Source organism: Lathyrus oleraceus, chromosome 7 (genome assembly GCF_024323335.1).
Source record: "Lathyrus oleraceus cultivar Zhongwan6 chromosome 7, CAAS_Psat_ZW6_1.0, whole genome shotgun sequence".
Classification (NCBI taxonomy): Eukaryota; Viridiplantae; Streptophyta; class Magnoliopsida; order Fabales; family Fabaceae; genus Lathyrus; species Lathyrus oleraceus.
In genome coordinates, this window is record NC_066585.1 from 302,719,045 (window position 1) to 302,740,750 (window position 21,706).

General features: G+C 36.8%; 2 protein-coding genes across 3 annotated transcripts; both read right to left on the reverse strand.

The window, feature by feature from the left end:
• Nucleotides 1-8,923: 8,923 nt before the first annotated feature.
• LOC127108459 (uncharacterized) lies at nt 8,924-14,286 on the reverse strand. 2 transcript variants are annotated; one of them, XM_051045925.1, is made up of 7 exons: nt 14,128-14,286; nt 13,913-14,032; nt 12,143-12,348; nt 10,925-11,068; nt 10,400-10,617; nt 9,523-9,781; nt 8,924-9,392 (listed from the first exon to the last, which is right to left on the reverse strand). In XM_051045925.1, exons 1-7 carry the CDS (start codon nt 14,201-14,203, stop codon nt 9,264-9,266), a joined length of 1,152 nt encoding a protein of 383 aa, XP_050901882.1. In that variant the 5' UTR covers nt 14,204-14,286; the 3' UTR covers nt 8,924-9,263. The 2 variants fall into 2 exon arrangements, with proteins under 2 accessions (XP_050901882.1, XP_050901884.1); XM_051045927.1 differs by having other exon boundaries at nt 13,913-14,028; nt 14,128-14,273.
• Nucleotides 14,287-16,361: 2,075 nt separating this feature from the next.
• Nucleotides 16,362-17,990, reverse strand: LOC127108460 (protein WHAT'S THIS FACTOR 9, mitochondrial). Its single transcript, XM_051045928.1, has 2 exons — nt 17,777-17,990; nt 16,362-17,462 (listed from the first exon to the last, which is right to left on the reverse strand). The coding sequence occupies exon 2, from the start codon at nt 17,441-17,443 to the stop codon at nt 16,370-16,372; it is 1,074 nt and encodes a 357-aa protein (XP_050901885.1). The 5' UTR covers nt 17,444-17,462; nt 17,777-17,990; the 3' UTR covers nt 16,362-16,369.
• Nucleotides 17,991-21,706: the final 3,716 nt, after the last annotated feature.

Below are 21,706 nucleotides of genomic sequence, written 5' to 3' on the forward strand. Positions count from 1 at the left end.
GAAATTAAAATGAATCGAAACATATGTCATCGGCTAAATCTGTTGCCGATACCCCCTTGGACTTTTGTGCATTTGATTCTCTTTCAATGTTGCTCAATTTCTCGAACTCTTGCACCTTTTCTATAAAATGATTCGGTCAAGTATTGACTTTGTTGTTGAATGAGTCGTCCACTCCGACGATGTAAGTGGTATAGGGCATCCCGGTTTCAAGTAAACTTGAAGAAAATGACTTGATTTTTAAAGCCACGCAATACACAAAATACGATCATTTAGATTTTGAGGTGGGGCGGTGCGTTGTGGGGAAAATGTTTCCGAAAAACCATATCATGTCAGTCAGTACACACTCTATCATACATACATGTTATTAGGTGACCCGTGTCAGGAAAGCACATCCATTTTTCCTCTGGTGCCGGACCTCTAAGGCAAGGAACAAGAGACTCATAAATGTTATCGAAGTTTTCTTTCTCTGCGTATAACCATGTACATTATTCTTTATGCATCTTTAACTATTGGATAAGTTGATGACGGACAAGTGTATGACTATATTCTCCTTTACCGATTAAAGTCAAAACGGCTCGATAACCGCAGTTTCCGTCTCCCTCAACATTGACGATCCACTCGATATATTTGTGCATAAAAACCGACATTTCATCGATGAATGGAATCTTTGGCGGAGGCGAAGGCGAAGGTGGTTTGCTAATGCGAGCTCCTTTGACAACACTTTTTTGAGATTTAGGAGTTGGTGAGTCGGGAAAAACTTTGTCAATATGTTCAAAATATGAAGGATATCGTGTAGTTGAATTGTCATTCGGTGTAGGCTTCATTTCTTCGAAGCACCTTTTTTTTAACGGTTGAGAGGGCGGTTTCATGTCGGTGGTTTCCGGATAGACAATCTTCCTCAATTGTTCTTTGATGTAGAGTTTCATTTTGTCATCGGCTTTCAAAAATCTATCTTGTATCACTTCCCATTCAGTCAAAATAGAGATGTTCGATTTACCGTCATTCATGACACCATCATCATCAAAACTAAGTCTCTTCCGATGAGTGCAAACCTCGTCCATTTTTATTGGATCAGCAAATTTCATTTTTTTAGCAATAACACAAGCACATGGGAGGCCATATATTTTCACAATTGTGCATCCATATTTTGTGTTATTGAAGCCTACATTATCAGCTCGTTTAGCCTCGTGAAAAATATAGTTCAAACTCGTCTGAGAAATGTTACCAACCAACTGAGAATATAGAGTGTTGTCTTTAAATTTGTGTTCCAAAACTGTGATGCTCTGATCAAATGATGTTTGTATCTCATTATGCTGGTTTTGAATCATGTGGTTCATGAAGTCTCAGTCTCTACACAAATCGCCCTTACTGTTTCCCAACCAATTTTTCAAAGTAGCATGGACAGACTCAACTTTGTTAATTGTTGTATTTCGGATGTGTCTAACATTATCAGTCCATTCACAAACAATTTTCTCCTTCACTTAGTCAAAAATTATGCTTTCAACATATTTCAACAAATTTGGATACTTTTCACACACTTTCCTGAAATGTATAACGGAATCAGCATATAGTTATTTTGTGGAAGAATTTATTATATGATTTCATGCATCCATTATTTTTTTTCACAACCACTCCCGTCTTCACCATTTTTCCATCTTCGAACACTGTTTTTTTCCTACTGCAGGTTTAACCCGATTTCTCACATTCTTTGTTATGTGATACCTACAAAGTAATGTATTAGAAGAAGGAAATACATTTGTAACCGAATTCACCAATGCAGTATCACAGTCGGTAACAATTGCTTTAGGCATCTCACCTTGACTCTTCAACAGTGCCCGACACACCTCTAACGCCCAAGTAAAATTGTTCTTTTTTTCACACTCAAGAAATGCAAATCCAATAGAATATGTTTTCTCAGTTGAGGTAACACCAACCATCTCCAATAATGGAAGTCTATACTTGTTGATCTTGTAGGTTGAATCAAGTATGAACACCGTAGGAAACATGGTGAACAACTTTATGGAATCATAATGAGTCCAAAATATATCTCTAACAGTAACTCCATCCTCGTACATTCGGTACCTAGACACGTAATTGTTATCATTCAACAGTTTCAAGATTTGTTGCATCTCAGTTCTATCCCCCTTAAATACCTTGTTAATTAGGTATCAGATATTATACACTTGCTTGATATTTGATATACTTTCGGGTCATTTCCGTTTCAATGTTTCAAGTATATTTTTCGGTTGAATTATATTCAAGGTCATGTCAACAACACATTCATTCTCTTCCGGCATGAGCCGACACACACTAAGATGACCGACTAGTTTTTCACACAAATCATGAATGCACACCACATATCACATTAAATCTCCAGTTTTTGTTTGGCAACATGTAACCACGCACCTTGAATGGACACTCACATTTTCTAAAACCAGTGTCATCTCTTTTAAAATTCCTGAGAGGAGTTCTATATTTTCCGCTTCTTTAGCACATCATTGTCACAAAAGCGCATCTTCTATCCGAACCATTATCAGACCTTCTGATAACCACACCAAACCCAAGTTTAGAGGGCTCCATATGAATCCATTGAAGCATTTGATCACGAGATTCAAACTTTTATTTGCTTTTGAATTGGTTGCCAACATCTACCGCCTTCACGACAACACCTTGGACATCCGGAGAAACAACTTGTTTTGAGAAAACATCGGGGTGCACCGTATCTAATGAAAACAATTACAACATAACAGCATATAAGCGCTATTGCTGAAGACAGTATTGGAAATCAAACACAGACAATTTCCAAAAATACATCTCCGAACAAGTTTATACTCATTTCGGAGATATATTTTCGAACACGACGCTTTTTATTTCAGCAAAAAAACATGATTAATGTAAGGAATGTAGAGGAAAATGAAGGATCTTTACCTGGAATGTTATCTTCTTTTGCTCTCTATGATGTGATGAACCAAAAGAATGGATAGAGTGAAAAAATAGATTGAGAATAAAGGGTTTTTGGTGAAGGGTTTGGTTGAAAACCAATTATGACAACAATGCTTGTGCGATCATGTAGCTGTTTTTTTTATCAAATATTTTTGAATATGTATTTCCGAAAATATCTGACATGCAAAGGTGACAGAAAATTTAAAGTCTCGCCCATAATTCCGAAGATGCATATCCAAAATTTCCACTAAACTGGTAAATACATAAGATATTTCTTAAAATGTTCCGAAGATGCATATCCAAAATTTCCACTAAACTGGTAAATACATAAGATATTTCTTAAAATGTTCCGAAGATGCATCTCCGAAATAAAATAAACAAAACAATATAACATTACTCTCAATGATCTTACTTAAATGTGTATTCGGATTCATCCGAAGATGCATCTCCGAAATCATGATAATTTTTGAAATCCACATGGTGCAATAGAAACTCTACTTATAGAGTGTGTTAAGAAATGCTCTTTGTTTACTAGTTTAGTTTGCTATCTCAGGCATTTCTTATGTCTTTGTTTCATTTAATATATTGATGTTTTTGCTCTTTTAAAAAAAACTCGCCTGAAAGTTTGGGCAAATTGTTATATATTTTCTTGTTGATCATATGTGAGCATAATAAAAGAAAGTATTTATGATCATTATGCAAATAAACCTAGCTTAACGTTAATTTGACCAACACCCCTAATGTTTGGAACAAATGAAAGTGTGTAAAATGATTGTATAGAGACACTGTATGATCCATAAAAAGTGAATAATGACTTTTTAATACCCTATGAACCCAACCAAGCAATTCATGATAGAATTAGGTAAAGAGAGAGAATGAAAAGAAACTCTCATTGTATTATATGATGAACAGTAATACAAGAGGCTACAATATATATCCATGTAATCCAAAACAGAAAGGTGTGAGGCGCATAACAAGCTAACAGCACACCACTAACAAAGCTGACAGCTCAGCAAAACAGAATAGAAAAATAAAATGAAGGGCATATTAGTAAACTACTCTATTAGTCCCCCTTAGAAGCTGATGGCAGACTGGTCAAAGTAGCCTTATCATACACACGCAACTTGGAACGAAGAGGAACAAACTTGGCAGCAGAGAGGGGCTTAGTGAGAATGTCAGCTCATTGATCTTGAGCTGGTACATGAACAACAGTCAGACTTTTGCTGAGTACTTTCTCTCGCAGAAAGAAAATATCAAGCTCCATATGCTTAGTCCTGTTGTGAAGAATAGGATTGTGAGCCAAAGTAACAGTGCTCAAGTTATCACACAAGATCTTGGGAACTTAAGAGGAATAATGGAGTTCCTTAAGCAAGGACTGAATCCAAATGAGTTCAGCAGCTAGCTGAGCCATACTGCGATATTCCGCCTCAGCACTGGACCTTGCAACAACCTGTTGCTTTTTGGACCACCAGGAAACAACATTAGGCCCAAGATATATGCAGGCCCCTGAAGTAGATCTCCGGTCATCAGGGTCTGATGCCCAGTCTGCATCACAGAACCCTAGCAACTGCATTGGTTGCTGAATAGGAGCAGGCTGAAGGAGAAGACCATGGTGCAGAGTACCACTTAGGTACCTTAAGATTCTTTTAACAGCCTTCCAATGATCCTCTAAAGGATTGGACAAAAACTGACAGACTTTGTTGACTGAAAAAGAGATCTCTGGCCTAGTTAAGGTAGCATATTGAAGGGCACCAACCACAGACCGAAACTGAGTAGGGTCATCAACCGCAGCAGACCCAACCTTGGACAATTTGCTGCTAGAGATCATGGGAGTAGGCATGCCATTGGCATTCAACATATTAAGCCTTGAAAGCAAATCTGTGATGTACTTAGTCTGAGATAAGAGAAGAGAACCATTAGGGAGATGAGTCACTTGAATCCCTAGAAAATAATCAAGGTGTCCCAGCTGTTTGAGAGAGAAAGAATTATTGAGATGCTTGATCAAGGAAGCTATAAAAGGAGCAGAATTACCCGTGATGATTATATCATCTACATAGACCAGAATTAGAATCTGAAGTTTACCTTGATGCAACAAAAACAAGCTAGGATCACATCTACTAGCCTTAAACCCGAGTTGAACCAAGGCACACTTTAGCTTATCAAACCAGGCCCTAGGAGCCTGTTTTAAACCATAAATAGCCTTATTTAACTTGCAAACAAGAGTGCTGTCAGCAACTTCAAAGCCAGGGGGCTGTTGCATAAAGACTTCTTCTTCAAGAGTGCCATTGAGGAAGGCATTGTTAACATCAATCTGCTGCAATGGCCACCTGTTTGTAACAGCAATAGAAAGAACAATTCTCACAGTGACAGGTTTAATGACAGGAGAGAAAGTCTCTTGAAAATCATTACCAGCCTTTTGATGGAACCCTTTAGCCACTAATCTGGCTTTATACCTGTTTATGGAACCATCAGGATTCTCCTTAGTCCTGAACACCCACTTACATCCAATAGGCTTCCTTCCAGCAGGAGCTTTCACCAAAGTCCAGGTCTGATTTCTCAGCAGTGCCTGATGTTCTTCCTTCATGGCCTGAAACCAGTTAGGAGCAGCCAAGGCTTGTTCAACAGATGTAGGTTCAAGGTGGGCTATTAATAGAGTAGGGTGAAGTCTAGGAAGGGTGATTCCTCTTTTGGCTCTAGTTTGCATAGGGTGAATGTTTTGAGGGTGAATGGAAGGTAAAGTTGTGGCAGCAGGGTGGGAAATAGGACTAGGGCCAGGGGAGGGACCAACTGAAGGAGAGGAATATGAAGAGGAGGGAGAAAGAGTGCTAGCTTCAGCTGGATCAGAGAGAATGAGGGCAGGAGAGGAAGAAGGAGAAGAGGTAATGGGAATGGCAGTGAGAGGTTAAGGGATAGGTTGCTGACCGGAAGAATAAGAGTAGTTAGAGGGAGCAGCAGAGGAAGAGGAAGAAGAGATAGGAGAAATATTAGGAATAGTGGGACTGCTAAGTTGAGGAAAAGCAGAATTTGAGGAAGAAGAAGGCATAGAAGACAGATTAGAAGTAGAGGGAGTAGAGGGAACAGGAGGAAAACTGAGAGAGGGAGAGGAAGAGGATGGAGTGTTAGGAAGAGAGACAGATTTTGAAGAAGAAACCAAGGTGGAATAAGGAAAATTTGCTTCATTAAAAACAACATCCTTGGAAATAAAAATGCGACCATCTGAAGCAAGGCATTTATAGCCTTTGTGAGAGGTAGAGTATCCAAGGAAAATGCACAGTTGAGATCTAAAATCAAGTTTATGAGAATTATAGGGACGAAGGAAAGGATAACAAGCACAGCCAAAGACTTTAAGGGTAGTATAGTCAGGGTTTTTGTGAAGTAATTTAAAATAAGGTGAGACATTGTCAAGTATAGGTGTAGGAAGTCTGTTAATGAGATATGCAGATGTGACAAATGCATGATCCCAGAATTTTAAGGGAAGGGTGGACTGAGCAAGGAGTGTGAGGCCAGTCTCAACAATGTGCCTGTGCTTACGTTCAACAAGGCCATTTTGGTGATGTGTATGGGGACAAGTGAATCTGTGAACAATCCCTAAATCTGTGAGATATTTGGTAAGAGGCCTAAACTCACCTCCCCCATCAGTTTGGACACATTTAATGGGACAATTGAACTGAAGTTCAACCATTTTCTTAAACTGAAGAAACTGAACCATGGTGTCAGACTTAAGTTTGAGAGGAAAAACCCAAACAAACCTAGAGAAGGCATCAATACAGGTTAGGAAATAGGTATAACCACTGGAAGATTGCATAGGGGCAGGACCCCAGAGATCACATACAACCAGCTCAAAAGGATGAGAGTAAACTGTGGTAGATAAAGAAGAAGGAAGTCTATGAGACTTGCCAATGCAGCAAGCATGACATAACTCAGCAGGGGGTTTAGATGGAAAGGACTGATTACACAGTTTGAAGATTTCAGTGAGGGCATGATGATTGGGGTGTCCCAGCCTAGTATGCCAAAGCACATATTTATTGGATGCAATAGAATTTGCAGCATTAAAGTGAGAGGAAGGTAAAACAGTACTGACAGAGTTTAGAGAAGGATTGAAAAAGGTACTTGTAACATTATAATTGCAAGATTCATTACAAGAAGACAAAGGATTTATAGGATGATTTGCAACAGATTCAGTACACTGAGATATAGAATCTATAACATCTGTCCTATAGGAACCATTACAATTGTATGCTGCAGGATAACTATGACTAGAACTATAAGAGGAAGAAGACTTGGACAACGGAGGAGCAGCTGGATTGGAGAATTTATAGAGGCCATCAGCACCAACAAGACCACTGAGTAAGACTTCAGAAGTAGCCTGAGATTTGACAACACAAAACTTAGGATGAAATTCAAAAAATACAGAATTATCTTGAGCAAATTTGCTCACACTCATAAGGTTTTTGGTGATGTGAGGGACATGTAAGAGATTGTTAAGAGTGAGAGATAGATGAGGTTTGTGAGGGAAGGGAAAGGACATAGAACCTACAGAGTTGATGGACAAACCTTGGCCGTTACCTATGAAAACTTGTTCAGTTCCAGGCACGGAGGCAGAGTCAGACACATTAGAGGCATCAGGAGTAACATGATGAGAAGCTCCTGAGTCAGGATACCACCACTGGTTTGCACTGCTAGCTTCAGTACCGGCATAAAAGGCTTGTGGTGCAGAAGATCTGGGAGGTGCAGCTCTGGGAGAAGCATAAGCAAGCGGCACAGGATAAACAGCACGAGGAGCCACGTGAAAAGGATTGAAGGGAGCTCGATGATGTGGATAACTAGCACCACTGGAATTGGCATAACGATAGTAGCATACAGAAGCATCATGACCAGGTTTGTGACAAATCTGACACGGTGATTTCCCAAAACGACCTCCTCCACGACCAAAACGACCACCACCGCGACCAGAACGACCACCACGTGCACCATAGGAATGATTTTCAGCATTAGCGGTGACGTGACTCGTTCCTTGAGGAAACGCCTCGGAGACGACTTGATCGGAAGCGCCTGGAGTAGGAGAAGGTGTTGCTTGAGTGAGATTGACCGTCGCCGTCGCAGGTTCTGTAATCGCAGCTTTGCGATGCTTCTCCAATCGCGACTCATGAGCAAGCAAGGAAGACTCCAACTCTTCCAAGGAGCTAACGTCATCTTTGCTGTTGACGGCGGCGACAATAGAATCATAATCCTCAGGTAACGAATCGAGAACAATCTCAATTAGGTTACGAAGAGGAACGGGATCACCGATGGAGGTTAGCGACTCACTGATGTCACGAGAACACGTCATAAGCTCAGTAATCGTTAGTGAACCCTTCGTAAGACGCCGGAGTTCTGAACGAAGTTGACGAGCCTTGGTGGAGAGAAGAACATCAAAGTAGCGATGAACTTCTGTCCACACCTGCCACGCATGCTTGCAGTCAACGAGCTTAAGAAGGAGAGCATCGGAGATAGTAGAGAGAAGCCAGGTGCAGATGAGAGCATCCTGCTGTTCCCACTCAAGAAACGCACTGTGAGATGCAGGATCTGAGGGAGACGGTGACGGAATCACCGGAACAGTGACAAAGCGTTGAAGACGATGACCACGGACGACGCCATCAATCTGCTGCTTCCACTGTTTGAAGTTCTTGTCGTCAAGCTTAACAGAAATTAGGTGAGAAAGTTTCACCTGAGAGGAAGGGAATAAAGATTCCATGGATCGGAAAAAAAATTTAAGCTCTGTATACCATGATAGAATTAGGTAAAGAGAGAGAATGAAAAGAAACTCTCATTGTATTATATGATGAACAGTAATACAAGAGGCTACAATATATATCCATGTAATCCAAAACAGAAAGGTGTGAGGCGCATAACAAGCTAACAGCACACCACTAACAAAGCTGACAGCTCAGCAAAACAGAATAGAAAAATAAAATGAAGGGCATATTAGTAAACTACTCTATTAATTCAAACTCATTTATATATCTTTTCCAATTGTGCAAGAATGTATAAACCTGTCTTTTCAAAACAATTATAACACATTCTACATCCTCTTGATTTGTTGGAACCTTAAAACCGTGCCTTCTGAAAAGAACTCTCCTGAGTAGAAGAGATCAACCTACTTAAGGGGCCAGCTCCTACCTTCTGGTTTTCGTTTATCAGTACCTTATCACCAATCAAAAGGTTAATAATGACTAGTGCAAAAGGAGAAATAGATGAATTTTTCTGCCCCTACAATTGGGAACCGTTGATGTCATTAGATGCTGCAATATATGATGTGAATCTCCTGCAAGAAACCATTCTCAAAAATCATATTTTGCTCTTCCACTTCCCAAAATGAGGCATAACATATCAGCAATGTCAGGAGTTGCTGAATAAAAATTCCATGATTCGAGCATTAGACGTTTTCTTGATCCTTTAAAATGAACAACCTGCATACCAGAAATAAACCAGGAGTGAAATAATGTATTACAAGTTAAAAGAATAATATATCATAAACAAGAAATTCAGAAGCAAAACTCGAAAATATAACTTCAAGCATTCAGCTAGAGAGTATTATACCTTAACATTCAAAGGCATGCCATGAAATTGACCAGCACCCTCAGGTGGAGTCCAGTTGTATATGGCACAGGGTAAGAACAATATTGAAGTACCACCAATGTCATCAGAGAAAGCAACTGTTTTGGCAAACCTGCTGGTATCAAAATGAGGTTTTGACTTCACAACCCAAGCAAGAGCTAACTGATCACCCAGCATGCGGGAAGCATTTATGTATTTTGAGACATATATTTTCAAAACCTCTTGTAGGAAAAGCTTTGCCCTGTGTTGATTCTCAAATTGAATTTAACAATTAGATAACAGAAAAATGGAGAAATAAATCAGGATTTAACAATTAAGATATAACAAAGTCAACCTCTATTTTAGATTTTAGGAGATGCGGACAGGGGAAAATGCTTTGAAAAATTAAAATGGCTGGTTGATAGATAGTATATACTAAAGTGTAAAACTTTTTGCACTATAAACGGATCATAATTAAATATTAAAAGTACATTGTTTTCTTCTCCTCAGAAACCTGAAACGAGCATGACAATTGTTATGCAATTAGTTGCAGGTCATGTATGTGATCCACAAAAAGGGTAAATCCAAGTCAGATGATTGAAATTTTGTTAAACAGTGAAAACAACATAAATACTAACCAATTACACAATCAGTCTTTAATTTTAATTTTTTCTAATAGTATCATGTAACTGCAATTGTTAGAATCAAAACCTAATATTTATTATTAGGAAGAATTAGCAAATCATATCAATTAGGGTTTATTGTGTTTATTCTATAAGATACTATAAATATATAGAAGTGGGTGAGTATAGTCTGTTTTAGACACAAACTCAACAGCAATTAAACAAAATCTACAGATAGTATTGTACAGTACATTTACCTTAAAATTCCATCAGAAGTACCCCTTACTGCAACGAATCCTGAATTCAAAGGCTGACCCTTGTTGTTCCTGAAGGTCAGAGCCATGTGAAAATTAGGATGGTCACGAAAAATCTGCCCTAAATCATCAACCACTGCTATATCAGAATCAGTGAAGATGTAGTGAGTGATATCCCTTGGATTCTGAGAAAGCTTGTGAAGTCTTGTTTCTAAAAAGGTCTGTAACGAAGCAAACAAAAGGTTATTTATATAAATTTTAACATCCTTATCATCTTCACAGATAATGATAAAACAAGAGTACAAGACTACTAGAACTATGAGATTGAGAGTGGCATAACGCCGAAGAGAAAGAATGATAAAGATACAAAGCACCTATGATCTATTTCCGTGCATGTGATTCAGGGAAAAGACTGCTATAGTATTGATGTTGCATTTAGTTGACAGACAAAGAATGAAAGGGGAAAGACGAGCAGCTATTTTTAACCAAAAAAGATCTATATATACTGTGGATACAATGTGATCTTACAATGTAAGACCTGATCCTTTGAAGCATCAACTTGTCTCTTGAATATTCACCTTGTATGGGATATAGAGAGACCCTATTTCTGTGCACTGAAAGGTCAGAAACTGGGTCTGTGAGAATAATCACGTCGCTCTGGGGCATTACTACCTGCATATGTTACACACACCAAATGTTAAATGATGTCTGTTTGGTATAACTGTCAGAATGAGCTTAAGGCTGAATGACAATATGAATTACCCAATATTTGGACCGTATACACAGTTACGAGATTTATAAAATTCGGTTCAACAAAAAGTTATAAAATACTAGTTGATGATGTACTTGGTCAAACATTAGCCACTATTGGGTCATATCATACTCGTGTGGTATATAAAATATATACAGAAAAATCTCAATTATCCATTTACCTCAAAATTACTTAGACTTTTGCCAAATGACTAAGGGCCTGCCAAATGACTAAGGGCCTGTTTGTTTCAGCTTTAAAAAAATAGATTTTTTCTTTGTATTTTTAAAAATGGATTTCATAAAACCGTTTTTCAAAATATTACGAGTTTTTTTATATTCGTTTTTTCTAAATTAAAATACTAATTTTGACATCCTATAACATAAGCATACATTATTGGAGAATAAAACATAGTCGAAATCGCAATTTTGTTCAAAAAGTTGTATCTCAAAAATGATTTTTATGAAAAGCTATTCAAACCAATTTTTCATTTGAAGCTTTTATGAAAAGTTTAAGTATAAATTTTTTTTCACAAAATTATGTTGCACTATAGAAATCATTTTTAAAAAAAGCCAAAACAAACGGGTCCTAATACAATTCAAATAATATAGACTTCATGCTAAGGTTATAATGAATAATACAAATTCAAAGCAGTTTGTTATTGTACAATATACAATACCAAGATGTTTACTATTAAATCAATCAAGCTACCTTAGTTATCAATCAACAAAATCTATATGCAGGCAAAGTTTGACAAGTACATACTTGTACAAATGTGGCAGAACAAATCATGTTGACTGTGTCAAGTTATGAAAAAGACAAGAACGTTCCACTATTTCCAGTTGATAAACTTCAAAATATATATATATATCAATATTGACGAAGACAACACACCTAACCAAACTATACTCTGATAATTAAGTAACCGTAGAAACAATAACCAAAGGAAATAAGCTCTTCGCAATCTGACAGACCCACAAAATTCATTTAACAGTTACCTGAATGAAGTTAATGAAGACATTCAACACAGCCATTGACCTGCCCATCTTATTATATGAAGTGTTGCCAACAACTGTTTTTGATGATTTATCATCTACTCTATCAAGAGAAGAATTATAAATAGTAAAGACAGTTACAAATGTAATACTTCCATCTACACCTAATCTGTCATTTGAAGAATGGGTCCTGTTGAGAGCTTTTGATCCTGTGAATTGTGGAGATGTAAAATGCATTACAAGAATAAATAGAAACCAAAATAATAGGGACCGTTTAATAAGGAGTAAAATGTGAAACCTAAAAAATTAAAATTTTCAAACATTTACAATCTACAAAAAGTACCATACTTATTGGATGTAAATATGTAATAGGTAATTACAATTACAAGTTTTTCTAGATTATCAAACATCACACATAAGTAAAAATTCCTTACTTACACAATCGCTCTATGTTGTTAAACTCGGCCGTTCCGGCCGTTATCCCGGCAAGGAACAGCAAAATCAAGAAAACCGCGTCAGGTTGTGCCGTTCCGTCACATATGGGTGACTCGGCTGAAACGACCACAATAATGGGATTGGATTCAGAACAACACTGCATCAAGTCAAAGCGGCTGCTCCAGCCGCGTCAGCTGTTATAAGATATTACCCTTACATTTTAAAGGATAACAAGAATATTTAATGAATTTTATTTGCATTTGCAAACGTGTTTTGCTCAAGACTTCTGACTTTTATTTCTAAATATGAATACTTCATGAATTTTGATTAATTTATTTTAGTTTTTAACAATTATGTGTTCATTAATATTAACTATATTAGTATCCGCGTCACTAAAATATCGGCCGTTCCGCTTTGCGATCCCGTTCCGTTCCATTTTTGAAGATGGCCGCACCGCAATCCGAGATTGATAACATGACAATCGCTATGCGAAGAAACTTATATAAAACAAATAAAGGAAATTAAGAACATGCTGAGATATAAATATCTTCAGAATAAGATTTATTAGAAATCAAGGTGATCCACAAACTTGCTCTAAAGTATTATGCCATTTGGTTCAAATTACCAGTCCCATTACACAATAATAACAACCAATTCATGATATGTCGCATTGGAAAGAGTGGTTTTGTAAAATTTACAATTTCTGCTAAAGCAGGTTCATGAGAAAGTTGATATTGAACTATAAAAGGAAAATAACCAGACCAGAGAAACACAAGAGAATCAATGAGACTGAGAATCAATTTTAAAAATAAAAAACTGCACCAATAATAACACATTCCCAATTTTATGATTTTGTGATTAAACAACTGCCTAGCGCATATAATTGACTCCTAAATTCCCAATGAGTGCAAACCTTACTAGGTAATGCCATGTTAGGAGCCTAATAGCACTAGGTTTACCTTTAACAGCATTAAACATGGTAATATATTAGAAACAACAACACTTCAAAGCACAAATTGATATTAACTCCTCAATTACATTAATGAAATAAAAGAACAAAAAAAACTGTTTAGCACCTTAAATTACATTTAAGATGATATCAAATATGGGGCATTTGAGAAAAACTAACACCAATTCAACATTTGTGAATGCTATATTATTAAAATCCCAAAGACAATTTTCACAATGCTATTACTCATAGTGCAAGGTGGCTCGTCAGTAACATTATAAGATACAACAGAAGATTTTAAGACAGTCTATCAGGAATGGCATCATTCTGAGCAAAAATATTCAAGAATAGACCATAATTTAAATAACTAATTTATAGACAATAGTAACCTTGGCATTGCAAACGGTTTGACAAGCCTTGGCCAGCAGCAGGACCAAGAACCAGATGATCAAATTTCTTGTTTAGTTGTTTACGGGGTTCTGCCATTTTTGAGCTGTTCAGCTCTCTGACTGATGAGAATACAATCAAGTTCACTTGTAAAGATCAATTATATACGACACAGAATGATTTGTGCTTAAAGAAAAAACTGAAAGGGATTGCCTACCAGAAAATAGGTGAGTAAGGAGTAAAATTAATAGAACACCAAAAGCAAAACGACGCCAACCACTGAACATTTTCATGCTTCATAAATGCTCAATTGATGTCCAATACCATGTAAAAAGAAGTGGAAGAAACTAATGCCCTGCCACCAAAGGCACCGTAGCTGCACAAAAATAGAAAATGAACTTAGGATGATGTTTTTAATGCTAAAATTACAATTAGATGACAGAAAATTTTTGATAAAATATGGTAAATTTTTCCATTCACAATTCTTCGGGTTAGGCCCCCCCAAAAAATAAATATGTTACGTTTGAAAAATTGGGAGAATTGTGTGAATTTAAGGCATATTATATCTAAAAGTGAATAATTGTAATTTAGCTTAACCAAAATATGCTGGCCCAGGTCGGCCTATCTTCGGCCTTCAATGGACAGGAACAGGCTAGTTGGCAATAATCTATAGTCAAACTTAGGTGCCAAAAGATGCTATGATGGAATTATTGTTAGTATTGGGAGTTGTACAGCAATTATACTCAGATTGTTGTATATAGTTAGCCATGAACCTATGGAATATCATATATGCACTATAGGAAGTAACAATACTGTACATCTCCTTGTAAATGTAAATTATGTTTGTCTCTATTTATATATTTATTGCTAAGAGAGTATAAATAGAAGATCAGCTGAGAAAGTTATTTCTAAGGAGTTCATCAATAGAGTTGTTAGCTCTAGTGATCAACTAATAGAGATCTTCACAAAATCCCTATGGGGGAAAAGAGTTCAATTTATTTGGTCCAAGCTTAGAGCATTCATTTGTATGCTCCAGCTTGAGAGGCAGTGCCGTTACATGATTAGACATGTACCTAGAGAAATGCATGCACTTGGGAAGTAGCAATGTTATAATCTCACTGTAAATGTAAATTACATTTATTTATTTATTGCTAAACTTAGAATTCAACCGAGCTGTGAAAAGGACGGATTTGACTGGTGTTGAAATGTACTTGATTTAATTTATATTTCTGATATCTTTGCCTGTTTTCCTAATTTTCTGAAATTAGAGATTATAAACCATGTAATAGACATTCAACCATGATTGAATCTAAGATAGAGAGAAAAGTGCAGATGGAACATGTATGTTGAATCTGAAACCATATATTATGATCTGAATAATAGAGATTAAAAGGTATTTATTTAACAGTTAGTATCTTACAGTCATTAACAGACTGAAAAACATCTAGATATTAGTTACTATAATTATAACAGATATCAAAAAAAGATAAACAGTGTCTAACTAAGTATAGCTATCATAATATCATTCAGCTTGGGAGATGGCCTCTTTTTCCACAAGCAACTCAAGTATCTTTTTTCCCTTTTCAGATTAGATGCATTGGATGCAAGTATGGCCAAGTAATAGGTGGATTGCAGAGGATAGATAGAGATCGGTCCTTCTTTGTATGACTACATCACCAAACAAAAGAAGCTAACAATAAAACACTTCAGTATGCAATCGTTGAAGGGCAGCAAGTAAGCCCCTATGTACACGGTAATGTTTAAAGTGGGCAAACATGTATTTTGTCCGTGGCAAAAATCAAAGACAGGGCTGTTAATCACAGCCATAGTTTGTCTACAATCAACCACTATTGTAGCCAGTAGCCACAATTCATACAACACTGAAAATTATACACAAATAGTGGTTTAGGCATGGCATACATCCATTCCTCTATGATTTACGGTGACTGATAACCTCGTTAGCATTAGTACCAACCAACTATTAAGATTTTAAATTGCGGTCAGTTACCACAACTGCATTTGTCAAAAATTTAAAACTTTGGCAGCTAGCACGAATTTCCAACACACTGCATAATAAATATAGTAATTCATGAAAATTAGGTTTATAAATAGCTCTTGAACTTGCAATCAATATTTTCCAAAGGAAACATCTTAATAATCAGTGTGTCAGTCGCAAAAATAAGTAACTTGGAAATTTTGCTTCATTACTATGTTAGATAGTTTGAAGTAGAATCTACTTCAGGTTCAGAAGCGAGGCTACAATTTCATCATCATCCTCCAAACCCACTTGTTTATGGAGCTTTTAAGCCTTTGTCATGAGGTGAATGTACCAATATCTCATACCCTTCACTGGATGTTTCTTAACCAGAAGCTCATAGCCATAGCTAGAATACACTTCAGGTTCAGTTGCCAAACTTCAATTTCATCATCATCCTCAAGTCAACCTGTATATGGTGCTTCTACGTCTTCGTCATGAGGTGAATGTACCAATATCTCATACCCATCACTGGATGTTTCTTAACCAGAAACTCATTTCTGTAAGCCTCCCTAAGCACAACAGTCTGAGTCCTAATCTTATTACAGATGTAAAATATACCAGGATGATGAACCAAAGCCTTCTTAAATCTCGAGCCCAACCCCAAACACTCTCCATAATAAATCAAATTCTCTCTTTCTGTCTTCTTTGACACTAAAAGAGAAAGCAACTCATGCAAAATTGCCACTGTCCACTTCTCTGCCTGGTCACTATTCGAGTCAAGATGAAATGCATTTTCGTATGGAGAAATGTAAGGCAATGTTTGCCAACCCTCAACCCAGGTTTTCACCCTTTTCTCTAACGCAAAGCTTGTGGGCAAAAACATGGGAAATGCAATATCATGTCTTGTTTTATCCGCACCATAGTTCAAGCTCATTACCCTCTTCTCTAACTCAGACACGGCAAGATCTTTTCTCCAAGAAACAAGTTCTAAAGCAAGCACTTCTTCCCCAGACGATGGATCTTTTACCACACAAACATCAAAATAATCAGGGTAATAAGCCAAAAGAGTTGTAACATAATCATAAGGAAGACCCATATCCCATTTTAGCTTCTCAATTACATAAATCGGCAATCTCGCCATGCCAGCAAGCATTAGAAGCCTTGCCAACCTCCGAGCAGTCTCTTCACGGTTAGTGGGAGAATTATGTACTTCCATCTCTTCTTTATGGAGCGATAAAGCTTGAGTAGTGAGCTTGACGCGTGGGGGGAGACCAGGACTCGGTTGGAATTGAGAGAAAACATGACGATATTTCTCAACGAATTTGATAGTTGTCATAGGAAGGTCGAGCGAAGATTTCAACATAGAGGCATTGTAGATGGATAAGGATTTGGAAGGAGACGAAACAATATGGTTCTTGAGAGAAATTACGTGTTTGAGATTTTTCTCTTTGAGAACTGCAGTGTCAAGATCGGGATCTCGAACCCATTTAACCCTCGCATTCACGAAAGTCCTAATGTGGTTGAACTGGTGATAGAGTTTGGAGGAACGAGCCATTAACAACCAGCTCACTACCCTGTAAAGTGGAAACACTCTGTCATAGGGTAGAAATTCTTTTCTAGACTAAAACTATATAACTTTTGTATACAGATACTATAAAACTACTCAGATCAGTTATCTACTTGGTCTTAGCATTAGAGTTGAAACCATATGTGAATTTAAAATATTCAAAACTATTAAATCACACCGTTGCAAATTACTGGAAAAAAAATCATATTATAATAATACTTTAAAACCCTAAAAGAAAAATCAGAACACGATTATATGGTACGCTATCGCGACGGAATTAGATCCTCGGGTGCTATATGAAATTGGAAAATCTGGACTCACTGTTTCTGGCGGCCGACGACGGGATGCGCCTACGATTTCCTGCCGGATTTAACTGAATTTGGCGAGTTGAGATCAGTGCGAGGAATGGAACTGCATTTTTGTTGTTTTGGTAGAGCGGTGGAGTTTCGTTCTTGCAAGTTGCGATAAATGACACTCTTTGAAGGAGAAGAAAGCATAATTGTTTTTTATATTTAATTCTCAAACTTCAGTTTTCAATTTTGCTTAAAAAATCAATTTTCAGTTCATTTTACTTTATGGTCTTATTGCTAAAAACATTCTTAGTAGAGGGTTGCAAAAGAGTATATGTATCCGCGTTTTTTTTTTTGTATTTCTGATATCCTTCTTCAATTATGAAGATCGGTATTTATAGATGTTCTTTTGGATTTGGGACTATTATGTTAAAGAAAGATATGAGTAGTGGAAAATTATTTTTTTCATAGAATAAATATTGAACACAATGTCATAAATAATATCTACCACATAAAACAATTTATAATATAGTAGGAATATAATACATAAAGTCATAAATAAAACAAGAGAATCGCTAACTCATATCAATGCAATATCGTATATATTTGGGGGTTTTAAACTTTAGGAAAAAAAACTCACTCTATCGTATATATTTGGGGGTTTTAAACTTTAGGAAAAAAAACTCACTCATAGTAGTAATAGTATAATTAATCTTAGATGAATAAACCTTATTCAATGTCTATTTTCTAATATTACCCGTGTCTTTTTATTTAGGACTTCCCTTAAATATGAGAATATTTTTCACTTTCTCTCCGTCACTATCCTATTGATCAATGTTTTCAAAAGATTAAAGATGTTGAATTGCAGCTCAACTAACAATCTACCTCTATGTCTTGAATATTTAGTTTAGACTTCTTTAGAGGTTTACAACGAACAATAAGAATACAAAGACTCAAAGAAAAAAACTTTATGGTGTATGCTTTGGATGCATGCTTCTCTAGAGGTTTACAAAGACTTTTCTGAAGATGAGAGTCATCTTAAATAGCAAGTCTTCTGCTGGACTTGGGCAATGAATTCAATGCAACCAGATTTGATTTGAGGACATTTTACCTCGTACCCCTACAATTGTACCCATACCCCTACAATTATTTTTTTTGAACCAAAATACCCTCATATAAATAGGATATATTTTTCAAAAATGAAAGTTTTTTTCATTTGCGCTTGAAGACTTCCGGAAGAGCAATTTTGGCCTTGTAAACCGGAACACTGAGAGTAAGTCTTCCGGTTCACAAGATATATACCGGAACACTTTCCAGAAGACTTTCGGTTCGCTGCAGTTTTGGGACATTGAACCGGAAATCTTTAAGAAAGTCTTTCGGTTTTGAAGAGTATATACCAGAACTCTTTCTTAAAGACTTCCGGTTTGCATTCACTAAACCGAAACTCTTTTAAAAAGTGTTCCGGTAGTCAACCTAATTTTTTTTCACACCGGAACTCTTTTAAGAAGTGTTCCGGTGTGTTTTCTTTTTTTTTTTATTTTTTTTTTAATTTATAATATTTTTTTATAATTATTTTGTTATAACTTTTTTTTTATAGTGGTTCGAACACGAGGTGCAAATGGTAGGATTCCAGACCGTAGTTTAGGTCAGGGCGTATCTTCATCTGCAGCAGAGCCGGCTGGATATCCAGGAGGGTCGTACGATACGTCTCTTTTGGTAAAGTACGAGTATCATGTTGCTCGTCATTTATGGTTTGGTGAGGTAAATAAACGGGATATATTTAAAATTGAATAATATTTGAATATTTTATATTGTGTTTTATAATATGTGTTTTAATTGTTTTTATGAAAGAGGTCCGAAGAAAGAGTTAAAGGTTGCTGGACACGGGCTAAAGCTGACAACGAGGGTTCTACTAGCTTTTCCACAACAGGTGGAGAGTTGAGTATCTAGGTCTAGATTATCTTCACTTCAGAGAAGTAGTTTGAACAAGATAGACACAAATATGGTATCTATATTTGTGGAAATATGGCATCTAGAGACATCTTCATTTCACATGTCGTTTGGTGAAATGAGCATTACTTTGGATGACGTCTCATGTCTGCTTCACTTGCCCATCAGAGGTGTCTTCTGGAGTCCTCAGGATGTCAATGAAGAGATTGTTGTTGAACTTGCTGTTGACTACTTAGGAGTGTCACATGGTGAGGCACAATCACATGTTTGTAGCTGCAGAGGTTCTTATAATAATTTGGAGTGGTTATACGATTTATTCGTACAACATAAAGCCGCTTCTAGTTGGGCATATGCGACTAGAGCATATTTGTTGATGTTGGTGGGTTCCACAATTTTTGCCGACAAGACCTTTACACTTGTAGAGGCATGATATCTCCTACTGTTTACGGACTTAGATAGATGTTCGAGATATAATTAGGGAGCAGCTGCATTGGTTACCCTATACAGATACCTTAGAGATGCGTCCATGTTTAGTTGCAAGCAGCTCGATGGATATCCTACTCTCCTACAGGTATATAATTTAATTTTGTTTATTAAGTGTTGAATTCATTTTATAAAGTATGTTAACTTAATTTATTTTGTTTATTATGTTTTTATTTTGTACCAGTGATGGATTCACGAGTACTTTTCAACTATTGGAAAAAGAGGAGAGAATTGGAAACCAGCTGATAATTGTGGTCTTCCTCGAACGATGAGATGGTCCTATAGGCAAGGAGTCCTGAAGATGGATGATTTACGACCTATTTTGGACGAGCTGACACCTACCGACGTCATATGGCGTCCATTTGAGGATCATAGAGGATGGCGTCAATTTGATGAGTTATGTCTTTACAGGGGGTGTTTGAAGTGGGGTGACACAGTTGTTCCATACTTGCCTGACAAATGTTTACGTCAGTTCGGGTACAAGCAGTATGTTCAATCCCCACCTCTTGATTGTACGATGGCTACTGATATTGATGTTGATTGGATTGGTTACCATCATAGCATTATTGTTGTGATCCGTCCAACTATCCTGACCACCACTCCATCTGATATAGAAGATGGTTATCTAGAGTGGTATTATTGTGTTTCGCATTCACGTTTGGTCCATCCCCATCGTGACGAACCAAGAGAGGTACCAGTTGTTGTTTATGACACAGGACCATCTGATCCTAATTAGGCTCGTGTATCTACATTGAGTCATCGTTATCTGAGACAAGTTAATGCCGAAGAGGAAGATCCATATTTTGCTGATTTATTTGAAGCTTTGCATATTTCTCGCTCGCATTGATTTATGTATTAAGTTTTAGAACTGAATATAATAGACATAATATAATATTCATGTTTTGATTATATATCCATGCTAATATAGGCGTAAGTAATTGCCAATGTTGTAGGCATCCTGCAAATCCTAACATCCAAGACGTTGCTGCTTGACAACGAAACTTCTTCCAATCTAATGTGACCGGTGGCAACGGAAATCCCTCTTTCATGTTAACCTGATAACAATAATTAAAACATATATTTAATAAAGTGAAATAATTAAAACAGTAAGTCATATAAAATTAAATATGTACCTGAACCTAATGATTTTGGTTAACAAAATCAATGCAATAAATGGAGACATTTGGTGAATGTGAACTTGTCATGGGAAAGAAAGTCATGCACGGATTGCCTAAACAGACAAGTACAACATTATAGCGATTCGCTATCAAGTAACCTATATCTGGTAGAGTCAACCATTTTTCTGGTGGTTGTGAACCAAATGATTCTATCATCAAATGTTCTCTCACTTCTGACAACCGATTACAAAATAACTTGTCATACAAAGTTGACCTATCCTTGTCTATGGGTATCGGTATACCACCTAGTGCATATCTTCCTAACTCACAAGCACAAGGTAACCCATAAGATGTTTTAAGAGTACAACCACATATTTGCATGTTAGTTCCAAGATAATCAACTCTCAATA

Bases quoted from the DNA above. Each gene is read 5' to 3' on its own strand.
- LOC127108459 (XM_051045925.1), bottom strand. From the start codon at position 14,203: ATGAAAATGTTCAGTGGTTGGCGTCGTTTTGCTTTTGGTGTTCTATTA. The intron at 12,349-13,912 runs GTTACTATTGTC...CACAATTCACAG, and splicing joins AAACCGTTTGCAATGCCAAG to GATCAAAAGCTCTCAACAGG. The intron at 10,618-10,924 runs GTAAGATCACAT...GCTTCGTTACAG, and splicing joins AAAGGATCAGGTCTTACATT to ACCTTTTTAGAAACAAGACT.
- LOC127108460 (XM_051045928.1), bottom strand. From the start codon at position 17,443: ATGGCTCGTTCCTCCAAACTCTATCACCAGTTCAACCACATTAGGACT.